This window comes from Perca flavescens, chromosome 15 (genome assembly GCF_004354835.1).
Source record: "Perca flavescens isolate YP-PL-M2 chromosome 15, PFLA_1.0, whole genome shotgun sequence".
NCBI lineage: Eukaryota > Metazoa > Chordata > Actinopteri > Perciformes > Percidae > Perca > Perca flavescens.
This window is the reverse complement of record NC_041345.1, coordinates 31,679,488-31,706,741: the sequence shown is the minus strand read 5'-3', so window position 1 is coordinate 31,706,741 and position 27,254 is coordinate 31,679,488. Positions and strand designations below refer to the sequence as shown.

At 43.0% G+C, this 27,254-nt stretch overlaps 2 protein-coding genes across 2 annotated transcripts in view; one reads left to right on the top strand and one right to left on the bottom strand.

Annotated features, from left to right (window-relative positions):
• The first annotated feature begins 1,232 nt into the window (after positions 1 to 1,232).
• On the top strand, positions 1,233 to 3,042 carry LOC114570234 (cilia- and flagella-associated protein 57-like). The gene has a single exon (XM_028600480.1). The coding sequence runs from the start codon at positions 1,321 to 1,323 to the stop codon at positions 3,040 to 3,042; it is 1,722 nt and encodes a 573-aa protein (XP_028456281.1). The 5' UTR covers positions 1,233 to 1,320.
• A 10,081-nt stretch (positions 3,043 to 13,123) lies between these two features.
• rapgefl1 (Rap guanine nucleotide exchange factor (GEF)-like 1) overlaps positions 13,124 to 27,254 on the bottom strand; it is an 18,569-nt gene continuing 4,438 nt past the window's right edge. Inside the window, exons 5-14 of the mRNA XM_028600479.1 lie at positions 26,808 to 26,975; positions 26,172 to 26,269; positions 24,936 to 25,058; positions 23,070 to 23,248; positions 22,631 to 22,721; positions 17,689 to 17,739; positions 16,570 to 16,657; positions 14,857 to 14,921; positions 14,696 to 14,750; positions 13,124 to 13,248 (exon numbers count right to left, since the gene is read on the bottom strand). Of these exons, the coding sequence (XP_028456280.1) occupies positions 13,124 to 13,248; positions 14,696 to 14,750; positions 14,857 to 14,921; positions 16,570 to 16,657; positions 17,689 to 17,739; positions 22,631 to 22,721; positions 23,070 to 23,248; positions 24,936 to 25,058; positions 26,172 to 26,269; positions 26,808 to 26,975 (1,043 nt within the window). The remainder of the gene's footprint in view (positions 13,249 to 14,695; positions 14,751 to 14,856; positions 14,922 to 16,569; positions 16,658 to 17,688; positions 17,740 to 22,630; positions 22,722 to 23,069; positions 23,249 to 24,935; positions 25,059 to 26,171; positions 26,270 to 26,807; positions 26,976 to 27,254) is intronic.

The following is a 27,254-nucleotide window of genomic DNA, read 5'->3' as shown; positions in this document are numbered from 1 at the left end:
CCAAAGATGGCGGCAGTTCTGCACACGCAGGGCTTACATCGTGTATTGACTGCACCAAATGTCCTGGTAAAGAGGCAGGTTGGGAGGGGGTGGGCTGGGTCAAACAAACACAAGACTTTCACCCAGGAGACCAGGGTTCATGTCCCTTTAGAAAAGAAAACAGAGTTTTTTTAAACTTTATGGAACAAACGGAGCTACGTCACGTTCTGCGTCACGTGGTAACCATGAGGAAATTAAGTTAAGTCCGATTTAAACCCAAACCTCCATCTTTTCATCAACTTAACTCAGTAGTTTGGAAAAACCGTGTCTGTTACATTCCTCGCTAGGGGAACAGTGTTCAAACTCTCGGTTCTCCTAAGTTTGAACTCAGGTTTCTCAAACTCTCGTTTCTCGAAAAGTTAAAACTTGTGTTCTCGATAGTTTGAACTCTCGTTACTTGCAAGTTTGAACTCTCTTTTCGCAATAGTTTTTACTCACGTTTTGAAAGTTAGGTTTAGTTAATGCATCTTTGTTTGGTTCGTTCTGGTCGAGGTTTACACAAACTTTACTGAGGAGAATCGGTTGCTTCGGTTTATTTTTGCCGTTGATTCACCTTGAAGGTAAGCTTCAGTTAACTATAGAATCGAAAGATACATTTCCATTTTCTGTAAATAATACCTTTTACATGCTGAAGCAAATAAATTGCTTTGTTTTCATCCCCACTGTCTTTGTTTCCTTTCGGAGTGCAGAGACATCTCCACCGTCGGGATAGGGATGTGAAAAGACCTGTAGTGTCAAACTTTTTGTAGTGCACAGATTCGCATCAATGTTAAATTCTGACTTTTTAGGGAACAAAAACTGAAGAAAAACAGATTTAGAGTGCAGGAGGACTTTAAGTAAAAAATTGAATACCGGCCTTGTGATGGAGTATTTTTACTTTTAAGAATTTAAAAACTTTTCGCCCTCTAATTTAATGTATTATGTAAGCGGAGGGCGGGGGTCCTCATCCTGCACCTGTTATATAACAACTGAAACACACACACACACACACAAATTGTTTATTTTTGAATTTTGTGTACAGCTGCTGTCAGCTTGTGTTGGAATGTTAGAACTTCCTTTTGATCGGTGATGTCACAAAGGTCCTTAAAAACCTCCAACCAATCATAGCCTTTAAATGTCATTAAAAATGGAATCAACCTGAGAGTTGTTCTAGTTCTAAGTTCACTGACTGAAAGGAGAAAATCTCACAAAGGCCACAATTCACTCCCACTAAGCACATTTAAACCTCTGTGTTATTGAGTGTCGAAAACAGAACCTTTAAACAGACGGAGCGCAGAAACAATGGCGCTGCAGGACAGTAATGTCAAATTTCTCCAGTTTAGGATAGAGGAGCTCAAGTCCAAAGTTAGAAAACAAGAGCTGCACTTTACTAAATTAAGTCAAACTAACTTTATACAAAGAGACTCTCTAGAGACCAAGGTCAAGGCCCTCGTGAAAGAGCTGAAAACTCACAAGGACAAGGCAGAGGAGTGGAAAAGCCAGCTCCGGTTGAGTCAAGATGAAGTCAAGAACCTCAGCCTCGATAAGGCCGAGCTGATGGAAACATTTCAGGGACTGAGAGCGAAACACACGCAATCCGAGTCAGAACTCCGACAGCAGAAACGCGACAGCGAGACAAACGCCAAGAACACCGTCAAAGAACTGACAGCGAATCATGAGTCTGAAATATCGAGAATGCGAGCGGAGCATGACGGGAGGCTGGCGGAGGTGGAGGCGACGTGCCAACAACAAACGGAGCAGCTAAGGATCGCCGAAGAGCAGGCGGAAAAACAAGACGCCGAGTTGAAAGAGCTTCGAGCTACGCTGCCCCGAGTGGAGACGGAGTACAAAGACAGAGTGGAGGACTTACGCAAACAGCTCCAAGAAAGAGACAAAGTCATCGCTACGGAAAATATATTAAAGAAAGACACACGACTCAACGAATTAGTGAAGCAGAAGGAACTGGAGATGCACATTGAAAAGCTGAAGAAGACAATCCGCGGTCTGAAGAACAAGGAAGACCTTTCCGAGAAGGTTTCCGCGTTAGAGAGTACGATCCAAGACAGACAAAATGTAATCGGGAAGAAAAACCTGGAGATGTCTCGTCTGATGAAGGACAACAAGCAACTTCAACAGGATTGGGCGAAAGAGAAGGACAACAACGCCGTTCTGCTTGTTAAATTAAACGAAGTGAAGGACAACCTCAACGGCATCGAGGATGATCTGAGAACGACGCAGTGGGAGCTCAAAGAAGCGATGGAGAAGCTGTACAAGACCCTCCGAGAGAACGCCGACCTGGGGGAAACCATCTCACATCTGAACTACAAAGTGAGGAAGTGTGAGCCGGACCTGATCAAGGAGCGAGAGAAGAACAGGAACCTGCTCACCTACGTGATGCGCTTCAAGGCCGATCTGCAGGCGTGCATGGATTTCACCTCGGAACCCAAGACGTTTGTACATAAAGTCTTCGACGTCAAAAGACACTACATCGACAACAATACCAATGTCCAGATGGATGGAAACACAGAGACCGGCCTCAGAAAAGCCATCGCCGCTAAAGATCAACTGATCAACAGTTGCAGAAGGTGCTACCAGAACTCCTCCAGGGCGCAGGAAACGTTGCCAAGATTTGTGTTTTCGGAGAGGGTGAGAAGTAACCAGGACCAAAGTTCCCTCATCAGAGTGATCAACGACATGACCGTGGAGCTGCACCATTTAAAAGCAGAACTCAAAGACACAACTCTGATTCTTGAGATGGCGAAAAGGCCGCGACTGCAGCAAGTCAAGTCGTGGATAAAGAGAAACGTCCTGCAAACGCTCAAGGTCGCCTCAAACGACGCAGAGGAGCCGCCGTCCCGTCTCCCGGGGGACGATACCGCGCCATCTGCGCGCCCCTGTGCAGACGACACGACATCATCGTCCTCACCGCCCTCACCGTCCTCACCGCCACATCCTTATACAGAGGATGGGATCATTCACGTGAAGCCGTTTGTGGAACGTGATCTCCCGACAGTTGACGTCTAAGACCCTCCCCCCCCCGCGCCCCCCTTTACATTGTGCACCATCTCCATTCCACCTTGACCCGTGATACCTCAGAGAAAAGCAGCGCCGTGTCACCGCCTCACTGCTGTGATAAAGTTCAAATAAAATGAAAAATCTCAGCTCAAGTTCTGTTCTTGTATCTGATACATCATGTATGATTTCAATATCTGAAACCTTTAAAGAGACAAACCCACACACACACACACACACACACACACACACACACACACACACACACACACACTGGGGGGGAGTAACAAGAGTGAAGGAGGTTTGTGCAACAAATAAAAGTCAAACCGAAAGTTGTTGTCCAGAGGTTTTATTTCAGTGCGTGTAGTGGGACAGCAGAGGGAGCGTCAGTCTGGAGGAGACGGAGCCAGTTTCCAATCCGTTCCTTTCAATCATTTCAGAACAGGGTTACTATTGTAAAGTAAAGCTAAAATAAGCAGTGAAAAGAAAGTTCTCAAAAGTTCAAACTCGCATTCTCTAATGTAGCAACTGCGTTGTCAAAGTTCAAACTTGCGTTAGCACAAGTTTAAACTTCAGTTTGTCAGAAAAACACTACACATTAACACTGTCTTTTGTCCTTATTACAATCTCAAAATTTAAATTAATACGTATAGTCCATAGTTTTTCCTGAATATTTGGTAATACGACAGCAACCACACCAGGCCTCGCCTCCTCACAGACCTCTGCTCCAATCACATCGTCTGTCTGACGTTCACAGAAATACGGACTAGCGATGTAAACAACCACTTCTGTACAAAAAAACCAAACAGAAACAACCCCAAGCTTTAGATAGAAAACAACCAAACAATAAAACAGAACTCATATTTAACTGTACAATTCATAAAGTCATAAAATCATCATTATTATTTTCTCTGTCATCACTGTACACTCTCTCTTACAAATAATAAACATCAAATCAAATATTTCTCCTTGAGTTGGCGTCTCTCTCTCTCTCACTCTCGCTCTCTCTCTCACATAAAATAGAGTCTCCGTTAGTATTTGCCTATTTACAGGGTTGCAATATGTACAAATTTTAAATTTCTCTGCGTTTTCATGCTGGCGCTCACAGCGGACGGCCTCGACCCAAGAGACCGCCCGCCTCTAAAAAATTATGGATCCCAGCGAAATTACAGGCAGAAGCTGTGAATGGTCCAAAAAAAAAAACTGGATAATTTATTCAGTTCAGGGTTCAGGTGAAACGTTAGAGTGTGTTTTTGTATCTGTTTCAGCCCAGAACTACGGTGGGATCTATAAAGAAGCGCCCCAACACCCAGGAAGTGGTCCTGAGACAGCCACCGGCAGACTAGTGACGATGTCATCTTCGCTGGGTGTCGCACTTTGTACCCGACCGGACACGTTCTCACTCCCATCGCGTTAGAAAACGACGCTTGGTCAGGTGCCTTTGGCGTTTTGTCACTGACGCAAAAAGTCTCCTTTAGCGTCATATTTAGACGCGCTTGGTCGGGACTCTTGGCGTCACTTTTTGACGCTGTGGGTCGGGACGTACATTTGGACTGACATGCGGGACAAGAACGGGACAGTTAGGTTTAGGAAAAGATGGTGGGTTGGGATTATGAAATGTGTTTCAGTGACACGCAGGGACATGAACCCCGGTCTCCTGGGGGAAAGTCCTGTGTTGTTTGACCCATCAATCCCCTCAATCTGCCTCCTTACGGGGGTTTTCGGTCTTTTATACTATCTTTCTTTCATCTTTTATTTTTTATTTGGATCCCCAGTAGCTGCTAACAATGTAGCAGCTACTGTCTACTATACTACTCTCTAACGTTGTCATTCTTTAAGGGTTATTTTGTTTATTTTGACCTGGATCCTTTGTTCCCAGGTTTTTGTGTGTAAATGACTGATAGGTACAACAATGTTTGACATTGGTCCAGTATTTTGCTGACACTCTCAAATTATTATTCTAAGTGTCTGACAACATTATGGATAGCATCATACCTAAATGCGCTGGGTCGGCACAATTGGCGTCACTTTGGTTGCAGTTAGGTTTAGGAAAAGATGGTGGCTTATAAAAAGATGGTGGCTTATAAAAGTTTCTTTAGGAAAAGAAGAACCGTAAAGTTGGGTTCAAGTAAAGAAGAATGGGACAGTTGGATAGGGAAAGAAGAACGGGACAGTTGGGTTTAGGAAACGTGACACGTGGGATATGATCCCCGGTCTCCTTGGTGAAAGTCGGAAATTTTGGGCTTTCATACTACGCTCTACGCTGAGAGACACTGACCAAGCGTCCGAGTTCAGAGTGAGAACAGGTTGGAATCACAAAGTCTCAACTGCCGCCAGAGCTGAGCACAGAGAACACTTTAAAAAACCATTTACACCTTTTTAGATAATTTATACAAACATGTGAACCGTCCTGACGCACTGAAGAGTTTCACCCAAAGCAAGATAGCAACTGAAAATTACTTTCTTCAAATTACGCAAACTTGAATTCTCAAAGAAAAGTCGGGGGTAATGGAGGGGGCTTACATTATCTTTGGATAAAAGGGTCTGTTAATGTAAGAGGCCAAAGTCTTCCAGTATGTTTTGTTAAACATCTCTTTGTACTTCAATGTTAATTTAAAATATTACAACTTTTAGTCGTTAGATGACAGCAAAAGGTAGGCTGTGACTTAAGGCCTTTCCACACTGGGAGCATTACGAATAAACGGCACGAAAATGCAAAAAAAGCTCACCTTGAACAACGCATTCTCACTAATTCATAGGTGTGTTTGGGCGTAACATGCAATCAACCAATCAGAGATCATCTCCCATTCCCTTTAAAAGCCAGGCGCGTTTGGACCTTGGAGCATTGCTGTTATGATGGAGGATTTGCACCGTAATATTTGTAATCTTCTGCATGTGTGTGTGCTGCTGTGCGTCCCTGTGTGTGTAACAAGCATAGTGTGCACGCGCTGTGCACGAGCCTAGGAGCATTTTACTAATGTGCTGTTAAAATTATTGACTTCAGACCAGGTTTTTGTTGGTCAATGCCGCGATCACTTCCCGCTGCCTCAAGATAGCAATGCGCCCAGAATGCACCTGAACACACCTCCCTGTAAGACCAGCACGCCCAGGGGCCACAGACGGGCACAGTGCATTTGCTGTTTAAACAACGTGGGCGCTGGATGGAAAACTGACACCTGGGTCGGTCTTAAACTAAGAGATAGGATAGATAGAGATAGGACCCACAGACACAGCAAAGTATCGCAATCTTTTCCGTGGCAATACCGCATCGATACACACTCGCTAAGTATCCATCTTTGACATTACAATTTGCACATGAGAATTGAACATTTTGTTACTATAATTATAAAATCAATTGTTTTTTCAGTCCAGTAAATAAACTGAGAAATGTAACTTTTATCTGTTTCAACTTGTTTCTATTTAAATCTTGTAATATATTTCACCACATCTATGTATATACGTATATTTTATGTGTATTTTTATGCTTGTATACATTGTGACGAAAAGGATGAAACTCTTCAGCGCGCTGAAAAAATGAAAGAAATGTTTGGCGTGTTCAGGCTGGACTCTGACCTGGCGGCGATCACAGCAGATAAAAAAGAAAATAAAAAACTCTGTTTCTATTATTACAGTAAATATATGACTGAAGTGTGATCAGCTGTACACAAAGACAGAACCAATCCATCGCATCACAACTGGACTCAACTGAACCAAACTCTTCTGAAAATAAAATAAAATTAAACTGAGAAGAAAGAGTGAACGAAACCTCTCCGTCGCGTCTCTGAGCCCTGAGGTTTGGCAAAGTGCTTCGTTGCTGCGATAGGTCGACCGGCTTCGCTTCCTGTCGCTCTGTTATTGCGTCGGACGTCGACCACCTCCCCCGCCCCCGGCCGACTGAACCGACCAATGGCAGGGCAGCTCTGCGTCTGTGTTTGCAGGGCTGATCGGGTCCTTCTTTTCCTTGCAGCCGATTGGTCGTTCAGACGGGACGGCAATTAGATCCCAAGCGCTGAGAAGAAGAAAAACTACTACTACTTTCGGACGTTTTGTTATTCATCTCTGGAGTGTGATGTCGTCCCGTAAACACAGCTGATTGGCTGCCAAGTGATGACCAGTTCAATCTTTTCAGTGACTTTCTTAAAAGGACCATACCGGTGGTTGCTTTCCTGCACGTTTTAGCCCCTTTACTCCAACTTGTCTGCACGTTTTAGCCCATATACTCCAACTCTCACTTTCCAAAAAGTGTTTTGAAGAAAATGTTCCGACACCTTCCAGACAGCCGGTTGTTTCAGTTCATCCCAACACATTATCCAAAAAGCCTCCGATACTGCCTAAAGCGTTGCGATCGTTATCGGCGAGTACGCAGGCCTATGCTCTGATCCGATACCATGTCAGTTGGACCCAAAAAAACCCACTTTCAAGCAGTTTATGTTTATGTCTTTTTCCGTTATGATTGACTGAGGGCCGCAGATTCCACTTGGACCTGCTGATGTATACGGTGATAACGATATAGCTCTGATAATTTCATAACATTAGTCCGCCCTGCATGCCGAGACTAATTTTTTGGAGAAATTAACCAACAAGCATGGCCGTCTGGAAGGAACTAAACCATACTGGAAAATATGAACACAATTTTGTGGTTTGGCATCGGGAACGTGATTTGTAGTAAACTAGTTGAAACACAGCGGTATGGCCCTTTAAAGTGAGTGAGAAGGGAGTTCTCCAAGCGTCCCGTTGGGTCACAAAACGTCGCGACTGAGAGACGTTTTAACCGATGACGTTGTGTCATCAAAAGTCTGAAAACAAAAAGCAGAAAAGAGCCGAAGAGTCGGCGAACGTCTCTGAGATTTCCGTTCAGTAGAAAACCAGCATCTACACCCCCCCCACCCCCTTCCCCAACACACACACACACACACACACACACACGGCAAGGAAACATCCGCACCGTCCTCCACGTACACATTACACATGTCCCAAAGTGTCCGCAAGTCCGTCCCAGATGTCAGTGAACACATCGTGACTGTTTGGGGTTCGTAACAACGCAGCATTGTGGAACAAAACTCCAAAATTTAATAAAACTTCAAAACGTACCACACGATATTCTGCTGCGCTTTGTAATACAAACCCTAAACGCAACATTTTATACATTTCTCCGTTCTCCCAAAATGCCGGGTTACCCCTTTGTTTTTTTAAACGAAAAAGGTAAGACCATGGTGCATCACGCACATTTAGGGTGTTCCTCGAATCAAAATATTTTATGAAATAGGCTATATCACGTGTCAAACTCGAGGCCCGCGGGCCAAACCCGGCCCCTTGCAGATTTTGATCCGGCCCGCATATCAATTTAGGGTTACAATACATTTTGCACCACATAGTTTTTGTTGTTTTTTTCCAACGTCGATGTCGCATTTTCCGAAGTTTTTGTCGTATTTTTTCTTCTCTTTTTTTTTTCAACATTTTTGGGTGTTTTTGTCACTTTTTCCAACGTTTTGGGGCGCTTTTTTTCATACGATGGCTGAGGAACTTTTTATCTGACTTTTTTAGGTCTTTATGGCGACCAAACTGTACATGAGATGGATATACAAGTCATGCAATCATACAGTCAAAGATGTTATGGTTTTGCGATTAAATAAAAAAAACTAAACGGGTCTGTCTCTGGATCCTTACTTCCAGTTTGGAGTGACGTTGATATTGACACTCCTGGGTTATATATTCATTACTTTTTTGACTTTTTCTTTAAATGACTTTCAAAGCCAGAAGAGAAAAAAACTTTTCCATTTTGGTTGGTTGTTACATAATGCACCATATTATTACATTTTCTTAAAAAGAACCGCTGCGTTATGTAATTTATTACATAATGCGAAGAAATGTATAGCATGTTGTGTTTAAGGCTTTTAGCACATAACGCGTATATGTTTAAAGTATATGTTTTATTACACAATGTGTTGTTAGAGCGTGACCGGAGGAATCGGAACCAGTTCCTGTCGGCTCTGTGTGGAAAACAGATCCGAAGTCAGCCCTTAAGTGCGGATGTAAAACCAGAAACTGCCGGTCCAGTTACGGATCCACGACGTGGTTCCGCCGTGTCCTTTAGTTACAATGTTAAAGAGTTCGGATTACGATGGGGAAAATTTTATTCAGTCCTGAAATACAGACGGCAGATTTCTGAGCAGAAAAGTCTCGTGTGTAAACTTGAGTTGTGACGTTTTTGAAAACGTCTCAATTTGAAGCAATTCCATCCGGCGATTAAACTGTTTTTTGGAGCTCCTTAAATGACTTTTGTTTTCGGTTTGTTCCTGCAGAGGTTTAGCGTCTTGTGTCCTCTGAGAAAAGATCTGACCTGGACAATAAAATCCTCCGCTGCAAGACGGGAATCCACGCTTTGCTCCGTTTGGCGGTCTGCCGGCGTTTTTTACATCCTCTGGCGCACTTCAAAGCCTGATCGTTTCCTCCGTGTGAATGCGGTCGTTCGGCGATGATAACGTTATGGCTTTGATTGTTTGTTATCGTTACAGATTTTGGGTGTAACTGTTGTTTTCTAACCGGCCTCCCAACAAGAAGTCGGATCGACCGGTCGTTGTTTAGACGTGCAGCGTTTTGAGGATACTTTGGGTGTCGATATTGCGTCCAAAAGTGACCCATAACGCCCGTCTCTGTGTAGACCCGTAGAGATGTTAGCGTGCATCTTTTACGTGAATACCGTATTGATCCAGACGGTAAAAACAAGCCCGCCTTTTCCAAAAGCAAAAAAGACTTTTTGAAAAAATACAAAACACTCAAACACTGCTGGGAAAGTTTCCCAAAAGAGAAGAGAAAGAAGAGCCAGTCCTTATACTCAAAGCTTTTTTTTCTGGTAAAAGAGAAATGTTAGATAGCACGAAAGCGGGATGTAGAGTCCCACGTTTGTCCCGTCCTTTTGTCTTATATTCGGGTCCGATGCAGTATCGTTCTTGTTTCCTGTGATGCGGTGGTTGACGATTGGTTCAAAAGGTCAGTCAGGTGTCCGTCAGATTGTCTCAGTCTGATTGGGGAGGAGGGGAGGGAGAGGGGGGAGACAACGTGCAGAAGGTGGTTTTGTTGAAACTGGGCGACGGGGGTTTAGGGACAAAAATTGGCTGCCGCCGCCAGCGGCAGTTTAGGCTAGGGAGCCGGCTGTCCAGATGTGTAAGGAAAAGTTAAAGATAAGTAGGGCTGCAACAACGAATCGATAAAATCGATAAAATTTGATTACTAAAAAAGTTGGCAACGAATTTAATTATCGATTTGTTGTGTCGCGCAACTATTACGCCACCTAGTCACGAAGATAAAAAAAAAATTGAGTTGAGCACAGAGCGGAGCAGCGCGGAGCGAAAGAAAAGAAAAGAGAGCAGAGCGGCAGTAGAGGAAATACGGAGAGAGACCGGAGAGACCCGTAACGTTGTTCTGAAACACTCGGCGGAGGCAGAGAAATCAGTACAACCCAAGTCATCCGAGGTGTGGGAGCATTTCACACTAAATAAATCAAAAACGTGTTAATTGCAAGATAAGCAAAAGCGACACGGCATGGCACGGGCGCACCACGGTGATGAGTCAGCACCTAAAACGTAAACATGTTGGAGTCCTTGATGAGGAGGAAGGGAGTTCAACAGCAGGGTAAAGTCACTACACTATCCTACTTCTGTTCCGGTCTGAAGGGAGGAACGTACCGTCCCTCCAGTAGCTCTTCTGGTGCTGCTGTTTACTCGTTATCCAGCTGACTAGCATGACAAGCTAGCGTTAGCTCGGTAATAACAGTAATAAAGCAGGGGTGGTATACTTTGCAAGACTAAAGACACGGTTTTATTCACTTGCCTTTTTTGGCCCATTAATTTTTCAATCTGTTGTCATGTATATATTATGTGCTTTGTCCCATATCAGTTATTGTTGACAAATATATTAGTGTGTGGTGTATAAATGAACTTAACTTGCACTTACTACAATGATGGTAATAATTTAATGAATAAGTGTGAGTCTGTCTGTCTGTCTGTCTGTATCTGCTATTTGGGTTATTTACCTTTGCACAACTATTAACTAAAACAACAAGTATGTATGTATTGAGTTGATGTAAATTAATGCTTTTTTTTTATCCGATTCATCGATTAATCGGAAAAATAATCGACAGATTAATCGATTATTAAAATAATCGTTAGTTGCAGCCCTAAAGATAAGAACAATAAAACAACAAAAACCAAAAAGCAGAACAAACGCTGAAAGAGGCAACAAAAATGTGGGGGGAGAAAGCGCCAAAACCAACAATTCGTTTGTTAAAACAACACCAAAAACTTTGATAAAATGAAAACAGGTTAAAAAATGTGCCCAAATGAAGAGGACACCAACTCAGACTGGATCACAACTAGGGTTGGGTACCGTTTGGATCTGTACAATTTCGATGCAGAACCAGGACTTTTAAAAATGATTCCGATTCCTAAACCGATCTATGAAAAGCTGTGTCAGTCATGACACATGAACCCTAACCATAACTTGTCATGACAAAAACCGAATGACACTTACTGACAGAAGCATTATGTCATAAACGTTTATGACATGTTCATAATGTTTATGACACGTTCATGACAGTGTCATGTCACTCTTATGTAGATACCTTTTTTTTATTATTATTTCAATTTAACAATATATTAATGTTTTTAAGTACTTAAATAAAAAAATATAAACTTTGGCCTTTGCCCGAATGAAGAGGATCTGTCGCTGAAGCGTCTCGAGGTCTCAACACCAACTCGGACTGGATCACAAGCAGGGTTGGGTACCGTTTGGATTTTTACGATTCCGATGCCAAACCGGAACTTTGGTAACACTTTACTTGAAGGTATCTACATAAGAGTGACATGACACGGTCATGAACACATGAACCCTAACCCTAACCCTAACCCTAACTCTAACCTTGCAGCGTTGTGTTGTAACCCAAAGCTAACCCTAACTGCCCAGTCGTCGGACGAAGCAGGGGGAATTATCGAGATAACTTTCACCTCCCTAACTCTAACCCAAACTTGTCATGATAAAAACCAAATGACACTTATTAAAAGAAGCGTTATGTCATAAACATTTATGACTGTTTATAATGTTTATGACACGTTCATTACAGTGTCATGTCACTCTTATGTCGATACCTTCAAGTAAAGTGTAACCGGTACTTTTAAAACAATTCCGATTCCTAAACCGATTCTTGAAAAACTGAAAAATGACAAAAGAAAGGCTCTTTTATAGAGTTCATTTTCTTTTTTTTTACTGAAAATTATTTCAATTTAACAATATGTTAACGTTTTAAAGTACTTACATGTATAATAAGTAAACCTAAGTCACCTAACACACAACTACAATGTGATATTTTTTACGTCTGTTTTGGAGCGACAGAGGGAAAATATCTCAGTCGACACATTAAGTGGAACCGAAATGAGGAACTGGGATTTTGCGTTCTAATCCGGTCCGATCCCTGCCGGTTGCGTGGGAACCGGTTCCATAGTGGAACCGGGATTCGGTACCCAACCCTACTCGCAAACTGAAAACAAACTGGCGTGTTTTTTAAGGTCTCGGCCCAGTTCTGATAAAGTCTCGCCGCATGATTTTTGGCCGCTGACGGAGAGGAAGCAAGAGGGAGGAGAAGGAAGAGGAAGTGGAGAAGGACAGGAAAACTCGAGTGGCGGATGAAGAAAGAGAAGAAGCGCCATCTCTCTCCTCTGATCAAAAACGTCTCCGTTTGTTGAAGGTGAAGACAAATGTATTTCCATCTCGTTCTCACTGAACCTCCCTCCGTCCGTTTTCTGCGTCCAACTTGTTCTGTTGGTAGTTTTTCTTTCAGATGCATAAAGATAAAGCAGAGGTTTCCTCATTTTTCCGTCTCCTTCCTCCTGAAGCTCCCTCCATCCGTTTGCATCATTGCTTTGTTTCTGGAACAAAAAGCATCATCCTCCTCCTCCTCTTCTGCTCTCCATTTTCAGTCTCTTTTTGTGTCTCTCTTGCCCCTCCCAGCATCTCATCTCTTGTCTTTTCGTTTTCCCCCTCGTCCTGTCCCGTGCGTTCCTCTTTGTCTCTCCCCCCCCGTCCCGTCCCGTGCGTCCCACTATGTGTCTTTGGGCTCCAGCTTGCAGGACATGTCGAACAGCAGGTTCTGGTTGTCGATCACCTGCAGCTGCCGGACGTACGCCTTGGTCTGCAGGTGGGACGGGGACGTCTCCGTATCCATGGCTACCGGGGGGGACACAGGGGAGACAACGGAAAGAAAAAATTAGTTACTAAAACAACAGTTACAGAGTTGCAGACACTTCGTTAAGATGAAATATGTCATTTGGTCACTTCATCCTTCCTCCAGAGGTGGAACAAGTACTCAGATACTTTTACTGCAGTAAAGGTACTAATACCATACTGTGGAGATACTCCACTACAAGTTCAAGTCTGATCAGGTAAATGGAGTTCTACTTTCCTAGACTTTCTTTCTTAACCCTTGTGTTGTTCTCGGGTCAAATATGACCCATTTTCAAAAGTTTTTAATAACAGAAATATGGGCTTCTTTCAACCAAATTGCCCAAAAATGATGTGGATGTGTGGATGTACGTCGTATGGAACCCATACATTTGAACAATGAATGATTACTTCCACTGAATTGTGGGTGTTTTATTACATTTTTATAGCATTTGAAAAAAACATTTAACTTTGACTTTCTGTGATCCTCTAAACATCCTCTGATCTTTACTATTCGTCCAAGTAGCCTAATCCATAAATTCTGCTTGTTTTTAACTAAAGAAATTTGGTATAATGTCATATAAAGTAGGTTTATTGACCATGAATTTTTTCAATTTTGATGTTCTTGGTCAACGGGACGACAACACAAGGGTTAAAATAGTCTAACTTTCGTTTTTTTATATTCCAACTTTTTTTTAACAAGACACAGCTTGTTTAAAATGAATCCGTGGTCTGTGTCAGTTCCAGCCCAGAGAGGTGCAGAGACACAAAGTCTCCACCAGATGGAGACAAAGGCTACGTTCACACCGCAGGTCTTCAGCTTCTTTTGCTCACATCTGATTTTTTGTTTGGCTGTTCACATTACCTTTTAAAATGTGGCCTATATCAGGTTCCAGTCGGAACTGTTTGCGGTTTCCAACTGTCCCGTCTGAGCAAAAGACCAATAACAGTGACATCAGACGCAGCTGCACTAAAGTTAGGGAGGTTATGGAGGAAGTCAGCATTTTCGCTTTCATTTTGAGAGACTTTAGTCATGGTAATCCCGCTCGCCATTCCCGGGTGAGTCCCGACTGCCCTGCCTCAGACTGAACATGTCAGGTCGGCCAAAATGAACGCCGAACAGACTCGAGTCACCGACCTCGCCAGACTGTCAAATGGCCGATATATCGGGTTAGTGTGTCAGCGCCTTAAGAGTCTTCTTCTTGAAATAGGATTTCATTTTGGGGAATATTCAAACTTTTTCTTGCAACATTCTGTGTAATGTTTCTAAAATTATTACAAATTTTTTAGAAATATTGATTATTTTTTTCTTGAATAATGACTTTCTTGCAATATTCCGACTTTTTCTAACAGATTTGATTTGACTTTTTTGGAAATATCACTTTTCTTTTTAAATAGGACTTTTGTTCTGGCGTTGCAAACAGAGCGAGGTCAAAGGTCAGCGATGTGTTACCCAGCTGGCTGCTCCGGTACCGCCTGATGATCCGGACCATCTCCGCCACTTTATGCTGCAGGAGGAAGAGGAAGAGGAAGAGAGAGAGAGAAGGAAGCTAGAGTTGGCCTTTCAAATGATTTTCCCCATTCTCAGATTTGACGGAAGGTGAACGGACTCACCATCTTCTCAAAGTTGACGAGTTCGCCGTGAAACGTCTTGCAGCTCTCGTGGAGGAACGTCAAGTCTGAGGAAACAGGAAACAGGAAACATCATCAAGTTAGTTTAAAGGAAGTCGACGTCAGTGCACGTTTAGATTTGACCACAGAGTGGCGCCGGAGACACAAATCTACACATTAGCTTTAATTCTTTCTTCCTTTCTTCCCCCCCCCCCTCTTTCTTTTTAACAATTTAATGGACTTCCATCCATTCCTCCCTCCTCTTCCTCTGGTTACCATGGAGACAGAGAGCTTAAGGCTGCACACACACACACACACACACACACACACACACACACACACACACACACACACAGACTGTAAGAGGCATACAGTGTGTACAGTAATCTCATTTAAAGTCCTTTTGAACTGAACGAGTGAAAGCAGAAGGTGTGTGTGTGTGTGTGTGTGTGTGTGTGTGTGTGTGTGTGTGTGTGTGTGTGTATGTGTGTACCTGCTGTGTTGAATGAGTTTCAGTTAAAGGCGAGATGAAAAGAAAAAAACTGGAGCAAAGAAGAAAAGCAGCGATGAAGAGGAGTCTTTGAAGTGTGTTTGTGTGTGTGTGTGTGTGTGTGTGTGTGTGTGTGTGTGTGTGTGTGTGTGTGTGCCTGTGTGCGTGTCAGGTCAACAGTAACATGAAGCTGATTAGCTAGAAGTGCTAATTAGCCGAGGCGGAGCTAACGTGTCCGCGGCAGCTTCACATCTGGTCCACAGCTGGAGGGAGAAAGACCCAGCAATGATCCAGAGAGGAAGTGATGAGCCAGATCAGGCAGATTTTAGGCAGGTTTAGTCTCTGACTCCGTCCCAGGAGGCTCTCAGGGGACGACGGAGACAGAGCGCATGGCGTCACTCTGGAAGCCCCGCCCACCGGAGGAAGCACAGGGGAGTCGCTCCCTCCAGGGCCGTAGCTTTGTCAGCTGATTTAAATTCAGCTCTGTGTCATGGCAGTGTGTGCAGCTGAACGGTGTTTGGCAGCGGCGCGCCGAGCTCTGGGCATCCAAGGTCTGCCGGTTGCACGCACACGCACACGCACGCTCACACACTTCTCAGCCGCACTCGTACGCTAAGCTATGGTACGTATCCATAGTATAGGCGATGGTTCCACCAAAGGGATCGCCCCGCTTCACTGCATTGCACATTAACGGGTTTTCCACCAGCAGGTACCAGTTTCTCTTCACTGACCAATGACAAGCAAAGAAAACCGGCTCCGCCCTCCTACAGCCGCCATGGCTGCACCTGATTGGATGATCGCTTCACTCGTGGGCTGTCTGCTCCCAGATTTCAAAACAGACGGCGGCTCGTTTGGAAACTTTATTTTAGGACACATTTCACACACATTTCACTGAAATGTGTGTGAAATGTGAGGTGGAGAGAAATCTACACATTTACTTTCTTTCCTTTCTTTCAGTAGGTAAGTTGTTTTTTTAGTGAGATGTTTCCTTAAAAAACATCAAAAGTCTTTTTTTCTCGACCATTCTATGCATCCATCCATTCCTCCCTCCTCTTCCTCTGGTTAGTCACAGACAAACGCACGCACGCACGCACACACGCACGCACACGCACGCACACACACACACACACACACACACACACACACACACACACACACACACACACACACACACACACACACACACACACACACACACACACACACACACACACACACACACACACCTTTGAGCAGCAGAGGTGTGAAGGGGATCAGTGGAGGTCTCAGGCTGGTGATCAGGTCTCTGTAGGACTTGTGGTTCCTGGACGGGTCCTGGAAGATCAGACCAGAAGAAGTATTCAGATGCTTTACTGCAGTAAAAGTACTAATACACACTAGGGCTGCATGATATGAGGAAAATATGCGATAACGTTGTTGAATATCTTGATAACGATACTACTGGCGATAAATAAACAGGTGTTGAAGTGTTCTCACTTCTGCTGCTTTCAGTGTTCTGCTAAAATAGAACAAACTGCTTGTTGAGTTAAAAGACAATGAAAGGAAATAATTTCCAACTTTAAACGTTTTTTTTAAAGTTAAACATTGAATTAAACATAAAAGGCAGCGCAAAAAAAAGAACGACAGCTACACAAGTGTAGTTTTCTTACGACTAACACAAAAAGTCTCTGAGTGTCTTTCGCGATGTGTTTATTGCGCCGGTTGATATCACGATAACAGTAAAGAAAACCATATATTGTGCTGCCCTAATACACACTGAAAATACTCCCCTACGAGAAAAAGTCCTTTATTCAAACACTACTTAAAGAGATATTTTGCTGATTTAAATTCAGCTGTGTCATGGCAGTGTGTGCAGCTGAACGGTGTTTGGCAGCAGCGCATCGAGCTCCGAGCAGCAGCTGAGGTCTGCCACTCGCAGACACACGCAGACACACGCAGACACACGCAGACACACACACACACACACACACACACACACACACACACACACACACACACACACACACACACACACACACACACACAGAGGTCTGCCACTCATGTTACTGGCAGATTTCAGCGGACCTCGGCGCTGGCGCCAAACACCGTTCAGCTGCACACAAAGATGGATTTAAAACAGCCAAGTATCCATTTAAGTAAAAGTATGTCCTCATCATAATGTAGTTAAAGTAACATGTGTATATACTCCTTTAAATTTGTACTTTAAAAATAAATATTAATATTCCCAAAACTGATCAGTAGAGCTTTTATGTTTTTATTTTTTTCCACGAGTCTGGTGTTTGATGATATTTGACCGTTGGACTTCATCACATCAGTTCATCTTCATCAAAAATAGGTTTACTCACCGCGACGCTCTCAAACTGCTGAAACTGTTTCCTGAATTTCCCCGGGAGACCCTGTCACAAACACATGAAGACATTTCAAAAAACCATCAGAGATAAATGATATCAAAAATGTTTGTTTTAACAACCTTTTGAAAAAAAAACTTAAATAACTAATAAATAAATAGTTAATAAGTAACCAGTGTTCAAAGGTCAGCATTAGGGCCCTGACCTGGTCCTTGAACGCCCCCTTGTGGACAAATCAAACAGACTATTTCAGTAAGTTTGGTTTCTGTAGAGTTAAGAGACCATGCAGAGTTAAGTGGCAATTAAAGTCTGATTTATGGTTCCGTGGAGGCTCCACGTAGAGTTGTGTCAGAGAATAGCAGGGCAGGCGTGTGTGTGTGTGTGTGTGCGCTTGTTTTACTATATTCGTGGGGTCCAAAAACCGGGGAATACAGTATACTTGTGGGGTCTGCACAGCCTTGTGGGGCCCAAAATGCTGGACCCCACAAGGTTAAAGGGCTGTTTGAGGGTTAAGACTTGGTTTTAGGGTTAGTGATAGAATTAGGTTATGGTTAGGGTGAGGGTAAGGGTTAAGGTTAGGCATTTAGTTGTGATGGCTAAGGTTAGGGTAAGTGTTAAGGTTAGGCATTTAGTTGCGATGGTTAAGGTTAGGGTAAAGGGTAGGGGTGGGAATCACCAGAGGCCTCACGATACGATATCATCCCGATACTTATGTCCCGATACGATATTATTGCGATTTTAAAGATAATGCAATATTCTGCGATATATTGCAATATTTTACCTTTTTTACAACTTCAGATTTTCCCCAATTTCAAATGATGTCCCGAAAGGACAATTTTGTCAACATCTGTTGTATCTAAAAATATACATTTCTCTTTGTTCATCACACTTCAGTTTTATTGTTGCAAAATGTGATTGTCAAGCAGACAAACTGACCAACACATATATCATAAAAGATCGATACTTGGCGTCTGTGTATCGATACAGTATTGCCACGAAAAATATCGCGATACTATGCTGTATCGATTTTTTCCCCCACCCCTAGTAAAGGGCTAGGGAATGCATTATGTCAATGACGGGTCCCCACAAAGATAGTGAACAAACGTGCGTGTGTGTGTGTGTGTGTGTGTGTGTGTGTGTGTGTGTGTGTGTGTGTGTGTGTGTGTGTGTGTGTGTGTCTCTCCCGTTCTTTCTGACCACGGTGGGAAAGTGTGTGTGAGAGTGAGTGAGTCAGTGAATCAGTGAGTGAGTCAGTGTGTGCGCGTAGGGAGTGTGTGTGTGTGGGGAGTGTGTCTCCCGTTCTTTCTGACCACGGTGGGAAATCTGTAGCAGGAAATGTTAACCCTCTCCTTGATTTCATGTTGTTTATGGGGAAGGAGAACCAGGGAATGAGTCGGGGGAAATGCAACGCTTCAAGCTACGGCCGAGATACAGTACAGGCCAAAAGTTTGGACACACCTTCTCATTCAAATGCATTTCCTTTTATTTTCATGACTATTTACATTGTGGATTCTCAATGAAGGCATCAAAACTTTGAATGAACACATATGGAATTATGTACGTTGCAAAAGTGTGTTTAAAAGCTGTTGCTACCAAAGGTAGCAGCACAACAAATGTATTCCAGCATCTTAAACAAAGGCATGCAGCCGAGTGGGAGGTATGTGTCTCTCAACGAAATGAACAAGACAGCAGTTCAAACACAGCCGCAAAAAAACAAACTACAGTCTTAGAAAGATTTTTGAATTGTATCCCCTATGACAAGAAAGGGCCCCGGTGTAAAGCAATGACGGATGCAGTGGCAAAATATATAGCAAAAGATATGGTGCCCATATACACTGTGGAAAAGCCGGGGTTTATCGACATGCTTATAGTTATCGACCCCAGGTATGTGCTACCAAGCTGCAAATATTTTGCCGAAGTTGCCTTGACTTGCCTGTACAACGGTACTCGTGAAAAGATCGCTAGAGAGCTGGAGGGGGTGTTGTTTTACTCCGCCACAACAGAACTGTGGTCCAGTCGAACGATGCAGCCCTATATGAGTTTGACTGCGCATTTCATTGACAAGTGGACTCTGCGAAGCGTCTGCCTTCAAACAGCTTACTTTCCCGATGACCATAAAGGTGAAATAATTGCGCAGGGGCTAAAAGACGCTCTAACCTCCTGGAACCTTGATGAAGACCAACTCATCTGTATGACAACAGACAGCGGCACCAACATAATAAAAGCTCTGAGAGACAATGAGTGGCCCAACCTCCAGTGCTTTGGACATAAACTGCACAATGCTATAGGTAAGATTCTAATGGCTATGCATTCAAGTGGTGTTGATTTTTTTTACACATGAACAGCCCAAATTAATGCATGTTGTAATTAATGCAAGTTAATGAAATCAACACATATTTCCACTAAATGTATATGCATGATTAATAATAATGGAATATTGTGTGTGTGTGTGTGTGTGTGTGTGTGTGTGTGTGTGTGTGTGTGTATATTGTATATGTATGCCTTTAGTGTGCATTAATAATGTGGAAATATGAACAAGACTTGTTGACACTGACCAATAGTGACACTAAAAAATGTTTTCTTTGTGTTTTCTTTCCTTCTTTATTGTACAGAGAATGGTGTGAAGGACCCACGAATCGATCGTGCCATTGGGGTTTGTAAAAAGGCGGTTGCTGCCTTTTCCTATAGTTGGAAGAAAAGACGAAAGATGGGTGAAGTACAGGCTGAGCTTGGTCTACCCACTCATCAGCTGGTAAGGGAGTCCCCGACCAGATGGGGTTCACGTCAAAAAATGATAGAAAGATTTCTCGAACAGGAGAAGGCCATAGTCCGTGTCCTGGTGTCAGACAAGAAAAGCAGTCATCTTGTGCCCACTTGGCAAGATATTGAGGTTTTAGAGTCCGTAAATAAAGCTGTCAAGCCACTCCAAGAATTTACAGATGCCCAGTCCGGGGAGGCTTATGTCAGTGTCTCCTACATTAAACCGGTGCTGCATTTGTTCAAAACCAATCTCCTACAGCCAGAGGAAGAAGACACCAAACTCACTAAAACAATAAAAAGAAACAAAATAATGCGGTACCTTGATGGCAAATACAGTGACCCTGTGAAGAATGAACTCTTGGACATGTCCTTACTGATGGACCCCAGGTTCCGTACAACCTACATTGATGTGTGCCAGGTGTGCCAAGGAGAAGCACAGCCTCCGCCCAATAAGAAAATGACTTTAGCTGCTTTCTTCAAGAAGAATGTGCCAGAGCCATCTTCTCACCAATCAGAGGCAGTGGAAGTAGAGACAGAGCTGGCAACCTACCTACTGACCCCTGAGGTAGACCCAGACACTGATCCACTTCAGTGGTGGAAGCGTCACAAACCAAACTTCCCAAGGCTCAGTCATTTGGCCAAAAAATACTTGTCTGTCCCTGCTACAAGTGCCCCATCAGAGAGGCTTTTCAGTGTGGGAGGGGGCATTGTTACATGTAACCGGGCATGCCTCAAGCCAGAGGTAGTAGACAGGCTTGTCTTCCTGGCTAAAGAAAAATGTTGAAACTAAAGTAATGCAGATGTTTCATTTTGTTTACAATTTGAGGGATTCAGGAAAACTGTTTAAAGTTTTGTTTGCACTTTATGAATACCACTGTTAAGTATTTATTTTTGTAATACATCTAATTTTGTAATTTGTTACACAGTTACACAAAAGCATTTTATCAAAAGTGACACAATTTTATTTTTTATTTTAAGTTATTTTGAAGGTAATGGATGCAGATGTTTCATTTTGTTTACAATTTGAGGGATTCAGGAAAACTGCTTAAAGTTTTGTTTGCATTTTATGAATACCACTGTTGAAAGTATTTATTTTTGTAATATATCTAATTTTGTAATTTTTGTTACAGTTACAGAAAAAAAAAGCATTTTATCAAAAAGGGACACAATTTTATTTATATTATATAAGTTTTTTTGAAGGTGCATTGTGTCACTAAGTTTGAAGTTAGAAAACTGATAAGCTACAGAACAAAATAAAGAGGACATTTGTTTTGAGCAATTTCTTTGTCAGTTGTGTTTGTTTTTAAATAGAAAAAACAAATCGATTAAAAATCGAAAATCGGGTTTGGTGTGAAAAAATCTGAGATTTTTTTTAAGCCATATCGCCCAACCCTAATAAGACATGTTTTTAGTTATTTCACACTTTTTTGTTAAGTACATAATTCCATATGTGTTCATCCAGTTTTGATGCCTTCAGTGAGAATCTACAATGTTAATAGTCATGAAAATAAAAAGGAAACGCATTGAATGAGAAGGTGTGTCCAAACTTTTGGCCTGTACTGTATGTGTAGTTACATTCTTTGAAAGGTGCACATCAGGCTGCGGCGTAGGGTCGGCACCTCCACGTACCTATGTACGTAGCCACAGGGCCTTTTTATTAAATTGGCCTTAAGTTTGTTTGCAGTGTGCTTGCAGTGTGTGTGCACTTTGTGTGCACTTGGTGTGCAGTGTTGGCAGTATGTGTGTGTGTGTGTGTGTGTGTGTGTGTGTGTGTGTGTGTGTGTGTGTGTGTGTGAGCAGTGTGTGTGCAGTGTGTATGCAGTGTGTGTGTGTGTGTGTGTGTGTGTGTGTGTGTGTGTGTGAGCAGTGTGTGTGCAGTGTGTTTGCAGTGTGTGCAGTGTGTGTGCACTTTGCAGTGTGTGTGCAGTGTGTATGCAGTGTGTGTGTGTGTGTGTGTGTGTGTGTGTGTGAGCAGTGTGTGTGCAGTGTGTTTGCAGTGTGTGCAGTGTGTGTGCACTTTGCAGTGTGTGTGCAGTGTGTATGCAGTGTGTTTGCAGTGTGTGTGTGTGTGTAGTGTGTGCAGCAGTGTGTGCAGCAGTGTGTGTGTGTGTGTGTGTGCAGTGTGTGTGCAGTGTGTGCAGCAGTGTGTGAAACAGCGCAGCATCAGCTGAGTGATTACCTCCCAGGTGAGTCGTAGTCGGCTGACAGCCGGGTTGTCTAAACCCAGAACCACAGCGAGGAACGACAGCAGGTCCTGCTGCTGCTTACAGCTGAAACACACACACACACACACACACACACACACACACACACACACACACACACACACACACACACACACACACACACACACACACACACACACACAAAAAAAATGTTTTAAAGCCCATTAAAAAAAAAAGCAAATAGCCCAAAGTGACGTCTTCAAATGTCTTGTTTTGTCAGTCCAGGACCAAAAGATATTCACTTATAAAACATAAAATCCTCCACATTTTATTGCCTAATAAACACTTTTGACTCTTCTTGTTTTGCTCATGTCCTTAAAAACATCCAGCCTCTCGCTGAGATCTTTAACTCAGTTCATGCTGATTCATCCAGGTCAGTATCTGTGGACTCACAGTGCTGCGATCTTGATGAACTTGCGCAGCAGTTGGACCCTCTTGGGCAGCGACTGACACTGCAGGATCTCCGTGGCGACCCAGTGCTGCACCTCGCTGCAGCGCTGCAGTACCAGCTCCAGGTTCAGGGGACGCCAGCGGGACTGCTCGCCGTGAAACACGTAACACACAAACTCCACCTGCACGAGACAAACGCAGGTGTAAACTCCGACACAAAAAGTGTTTTTATTCACTTGTTATTTTCAGTTGACTCCGAAACCCAACACGTCCTGCACAAATGTTTCAAATTCAAGTCAAACTGAAATAGAATTCTCATCATTTCATTATTTTAGCGTTGAACCCATTACGGAGTCAGTCCCTTTAGGACATTAGACATTTAGAAGGACCCAACATGCTTACAAGCCTTTATTCCATAAAAGGAAAACCAATTCATGAGTAGCCTCGCTTTAGCTTTTTGTGCAAAGTAACATACAAAGTCACAGAGTAAGGTACAGAGTCACAGCGTAACATACGGAGTCATGGAGTCTCTTACAGAATCACGGAGTACCGTATGGAGTCACGGAGTAACGTACAGAGTCACGTAAGGAGTAATGGAGTAACGTACAGAGTCACGGAGTCACATATAAAGTCACGGATTAACGTAAGAAGTCACAGAGGTATGTATGGAGTCACAGAGTAACATAAGGAGTTACGTACGGAGTAACGTAAGGCGTCACGGAGTAACGTACAGTCATGGAGTAACGTACAGAGTCACGGAGTTACGTATGGCGTCATGGAGTAATGTACAGAGTCACGGAGTCTCTTACAGAGTACGGAGTTATGTACGGAGTCACGGAGTTACATACGGAGTCACTGAGTAACGTACGAGTCAGGGAGTAACGTACAGAGTCACAGAGTAACGTACGGAGTCACAGAGTAACGTACAGAGTCACGGAGTAAGGTAAAGAGTCACGGAGTAACGTACAGAGTCACGGAGTAACGTACAGAGTCACGGAGTAACGTACAGAGTCACGGAGTAAGGTAAAGAGTTACGGAGTAACGTACAGAGTCACGGAGTAACGTACAGAGTCACGAGTAACGTACGGAGTCACAGCGTAACGTAATGAGTCACCGAGTAAAATATGGAGTCACCGAGTAACATACGGAGTCACAGAGTAACGTACAGAGTCACGAGTAATGTACGGAGTCACGGAGTAATGCACAAAGTCACGAGTAACGTACGGAGTCACGGAGTAACGTACAGAGTCACAGCATAACATACGGAGTCTCTGACATAGTCATGGAGTAACGTAAGGAGTCACGGAGTAACGTACAGAGTTATGGAGTTTTTTATAGCGTTATTTATGGAGCAACAAAATAACCTAGGAAGTAGAGTAGTAACTTATGAATTCACAAAGTCACTAACGGAGACACAGTTATTTACACAGTCACAGAGTCATTTACGGAGTCACGGTGTAACTAACACAGTAACCGAGTCTCGTACAAAGTCACTGTATAATTTAAAGGGTTTACTTACTTAGTGTTTCAAATCTATAATAGTTCATGGATTCCTTTCCAATGACAAACAAACAATAATAAATTTGTAACTCTTCTGCAATCTGCAAATCTGCATGTCTTTCCCATACTAAATGTATCTTGTGTCATTCTTTCACATAAATAAGACCATATAAAAAAAAAAAAAAGTAGGTCAAATCGCATAGTATATTCTTATAAACCGGTGTCTTCTCCTCCTTTAAGGGGATTTGGTTAGAAAAAGATTAAGAACCTCCGAAGTAGAGAGCTATTAGCAAAAGACGATCCCAGCCAGTTGTTGAAGAAAACAGCTGTTTTCCAGTTTATGAGGATTTAAATCTCTGTATCACTGACCTCATGCACGCAGCTGAAGAGCTCCCAGTCGAACGCCACCAGCTGATTGGCTACCTCCTCGGCCGACATGTCGTGCAGTTTGCTGTCGCCCGGCGTCCAGTGGATCTCCTCGGGGAGAGGAAGCTGGGGGATGACATCATCATCATCATCTCACACACACACAGCTGGGTTTAGAAAAGTCTTCATTAGAATGATCCGATAATGATTGATAAAACGCTGAGTCTCCGTTTTGAAGCTAGAGTGAAGATGTTGTGCCGTATGAAACTAGACAATATGAGGAATCCATGTTGTGATAAATAACGCTCCAAAGTTAGGAGACATTTTGGCGAGGGGAAAAACTGGCTTGGCCATTTTAAAACAGCTCCCTCTGTCCCCTCCAGATATCTGAATGAAATGTCTCTAAACTCTCTGACTGGAGTCTGCAGAGTTTAACTTTATTGTGTTCATATTAAATAATAAATAACATTAATGTAACTGCTTTAATGTAAACACTGAGACTTTTAATAACGTAGCAGTTTAGATCGGGCAAGCAGTGGCGATACCCAACCCTAATTGCCACTGAAATAGGGATAGACGGATTGTCGAGATGATCTGTGTCTGCGTTTTATTTGCCTGATAAACGGTAAAGAGTCAGACTTAATGCATGTTTCAATTACTACTAATAATTGATATCAGCCTTTAAAAAAAAACAGTATCGGGTCGACCCCTAACTGAAATATCCCTAATCAAATCAATATTCTCGGAAATCAATTGGGGACCTTGTGAATTGGAATTGAATCGACTCAATTCAGGAAATCAGCGGCAAAACTCGAGTATACAAACTTTTTGCTAATGGAAAAAGCAAAAAAACAAAAAGCGAGTTGAGTGGAGCTGTACCATGTAATGGGAATTTGTCCGAAATAAGGCCCTAAGGCCTTTCAAATCTGACTCCAATTTATTAATTCCCATGCCTTCTTTCTATTGGACTTAAGTTTCCCAGAATACAAGGATCCATCTGAGACGAAGAGTTCAGTTAAGAAAAGTTGACTGAGTCCAGCATAAGAGGTTACAACACAGCACAAAAACAGAGTCTAAGTTTCCCTAGCAACAGACAAAGTCAGAGCTAAGTCCACCAAGATCTCCTTAAAAATGACATATACATATACACATTTGGTAATAAAATATTTCTACAACCACGCAGTGGAAACACAGCGTAGGAAACCAGCCAACCAATCAGTGAGTGAGCGAGTTCCTCACCAGTGAGTCGAGCTCGGCGGGCTCGCAGGTGAACAGGTGAGTGTTGACTCCCAGCGTGGTGAACACAGCCTCGTCACTGGGGCGAAACACCGCCTTCTCTGGACACACAGCACACACTCCCATTTAAAAAGGTGCACCACAGCTGGGATTGACAGCTAAACAACTGCACTGATTATGGATTAATAATATGACTTTATAACATTTAATTCAGTTTATTTTGAACATGTAAAAAACTAAAAGATGAATAGGAACATGAACACTTGAGTACGGAGAAGGTACGGTTTTCAGTGGTGATCCAGAATGAAAACGTGCGGAATTTAACAATTTTAACTGCTAAAAATGTAACTGCTTTTGGTACAAATGTGATAGCATTTTAGTTTTATTAAAATGTGTTTATAATCTGCAGAAAATCCCCAGATTCTGTGTGGCGCTGCTGATTAAACCTCTCTTTCCAAATTACAGTAACCGATTCAAATAAGGTGTTCTATGTTTAAAAACAGTAGTAGGAAGAAGTCATCTGTTCCTACCCCCCTTTTCCTATTCCTAGATAATAATGAAATCATGGTTTTTAAATAACATCCAACCCATCAAAGGGGCAGACAGAGTGAAACCGAGTCAGATCATGCGTCTCCTGACCTCCGGCCGATGTGACGGCCACCAGGATGAGGTTTCCAGGCAGAACCGGTTGGTCCTCGCTGTACTGGAGCTTCTCTCGAACCAGAGCCAGAATCTCTCCGACGCGGCAGGACAGGCGGCTCCTGATGGTGACGTACGAGTGATCCGGAGTGTAGACCCTGCAGAAAACTGGACACGCAGACATCAGGGAGACGTTTAGCAACATTTAGGGACAATCTGTGCTACCGCAGACCAAAAGGTGTAGCTTCTAGATTATACTGGCTTACAGCCAGCAGTGGAATGTAACTAAGTACATTTACTCAGGTACTGTCCTTAAGTCCACATGTTGAGGCAGTGTATGTGCTAAGCTACAGTACATCACGTCAGGTGACACAGGAGGAAATCTGGGTGTGTGGCAGTTTGTGATTTGTATATCCAGACCGCAGGTGTGTTTGCATTTCAACCGCG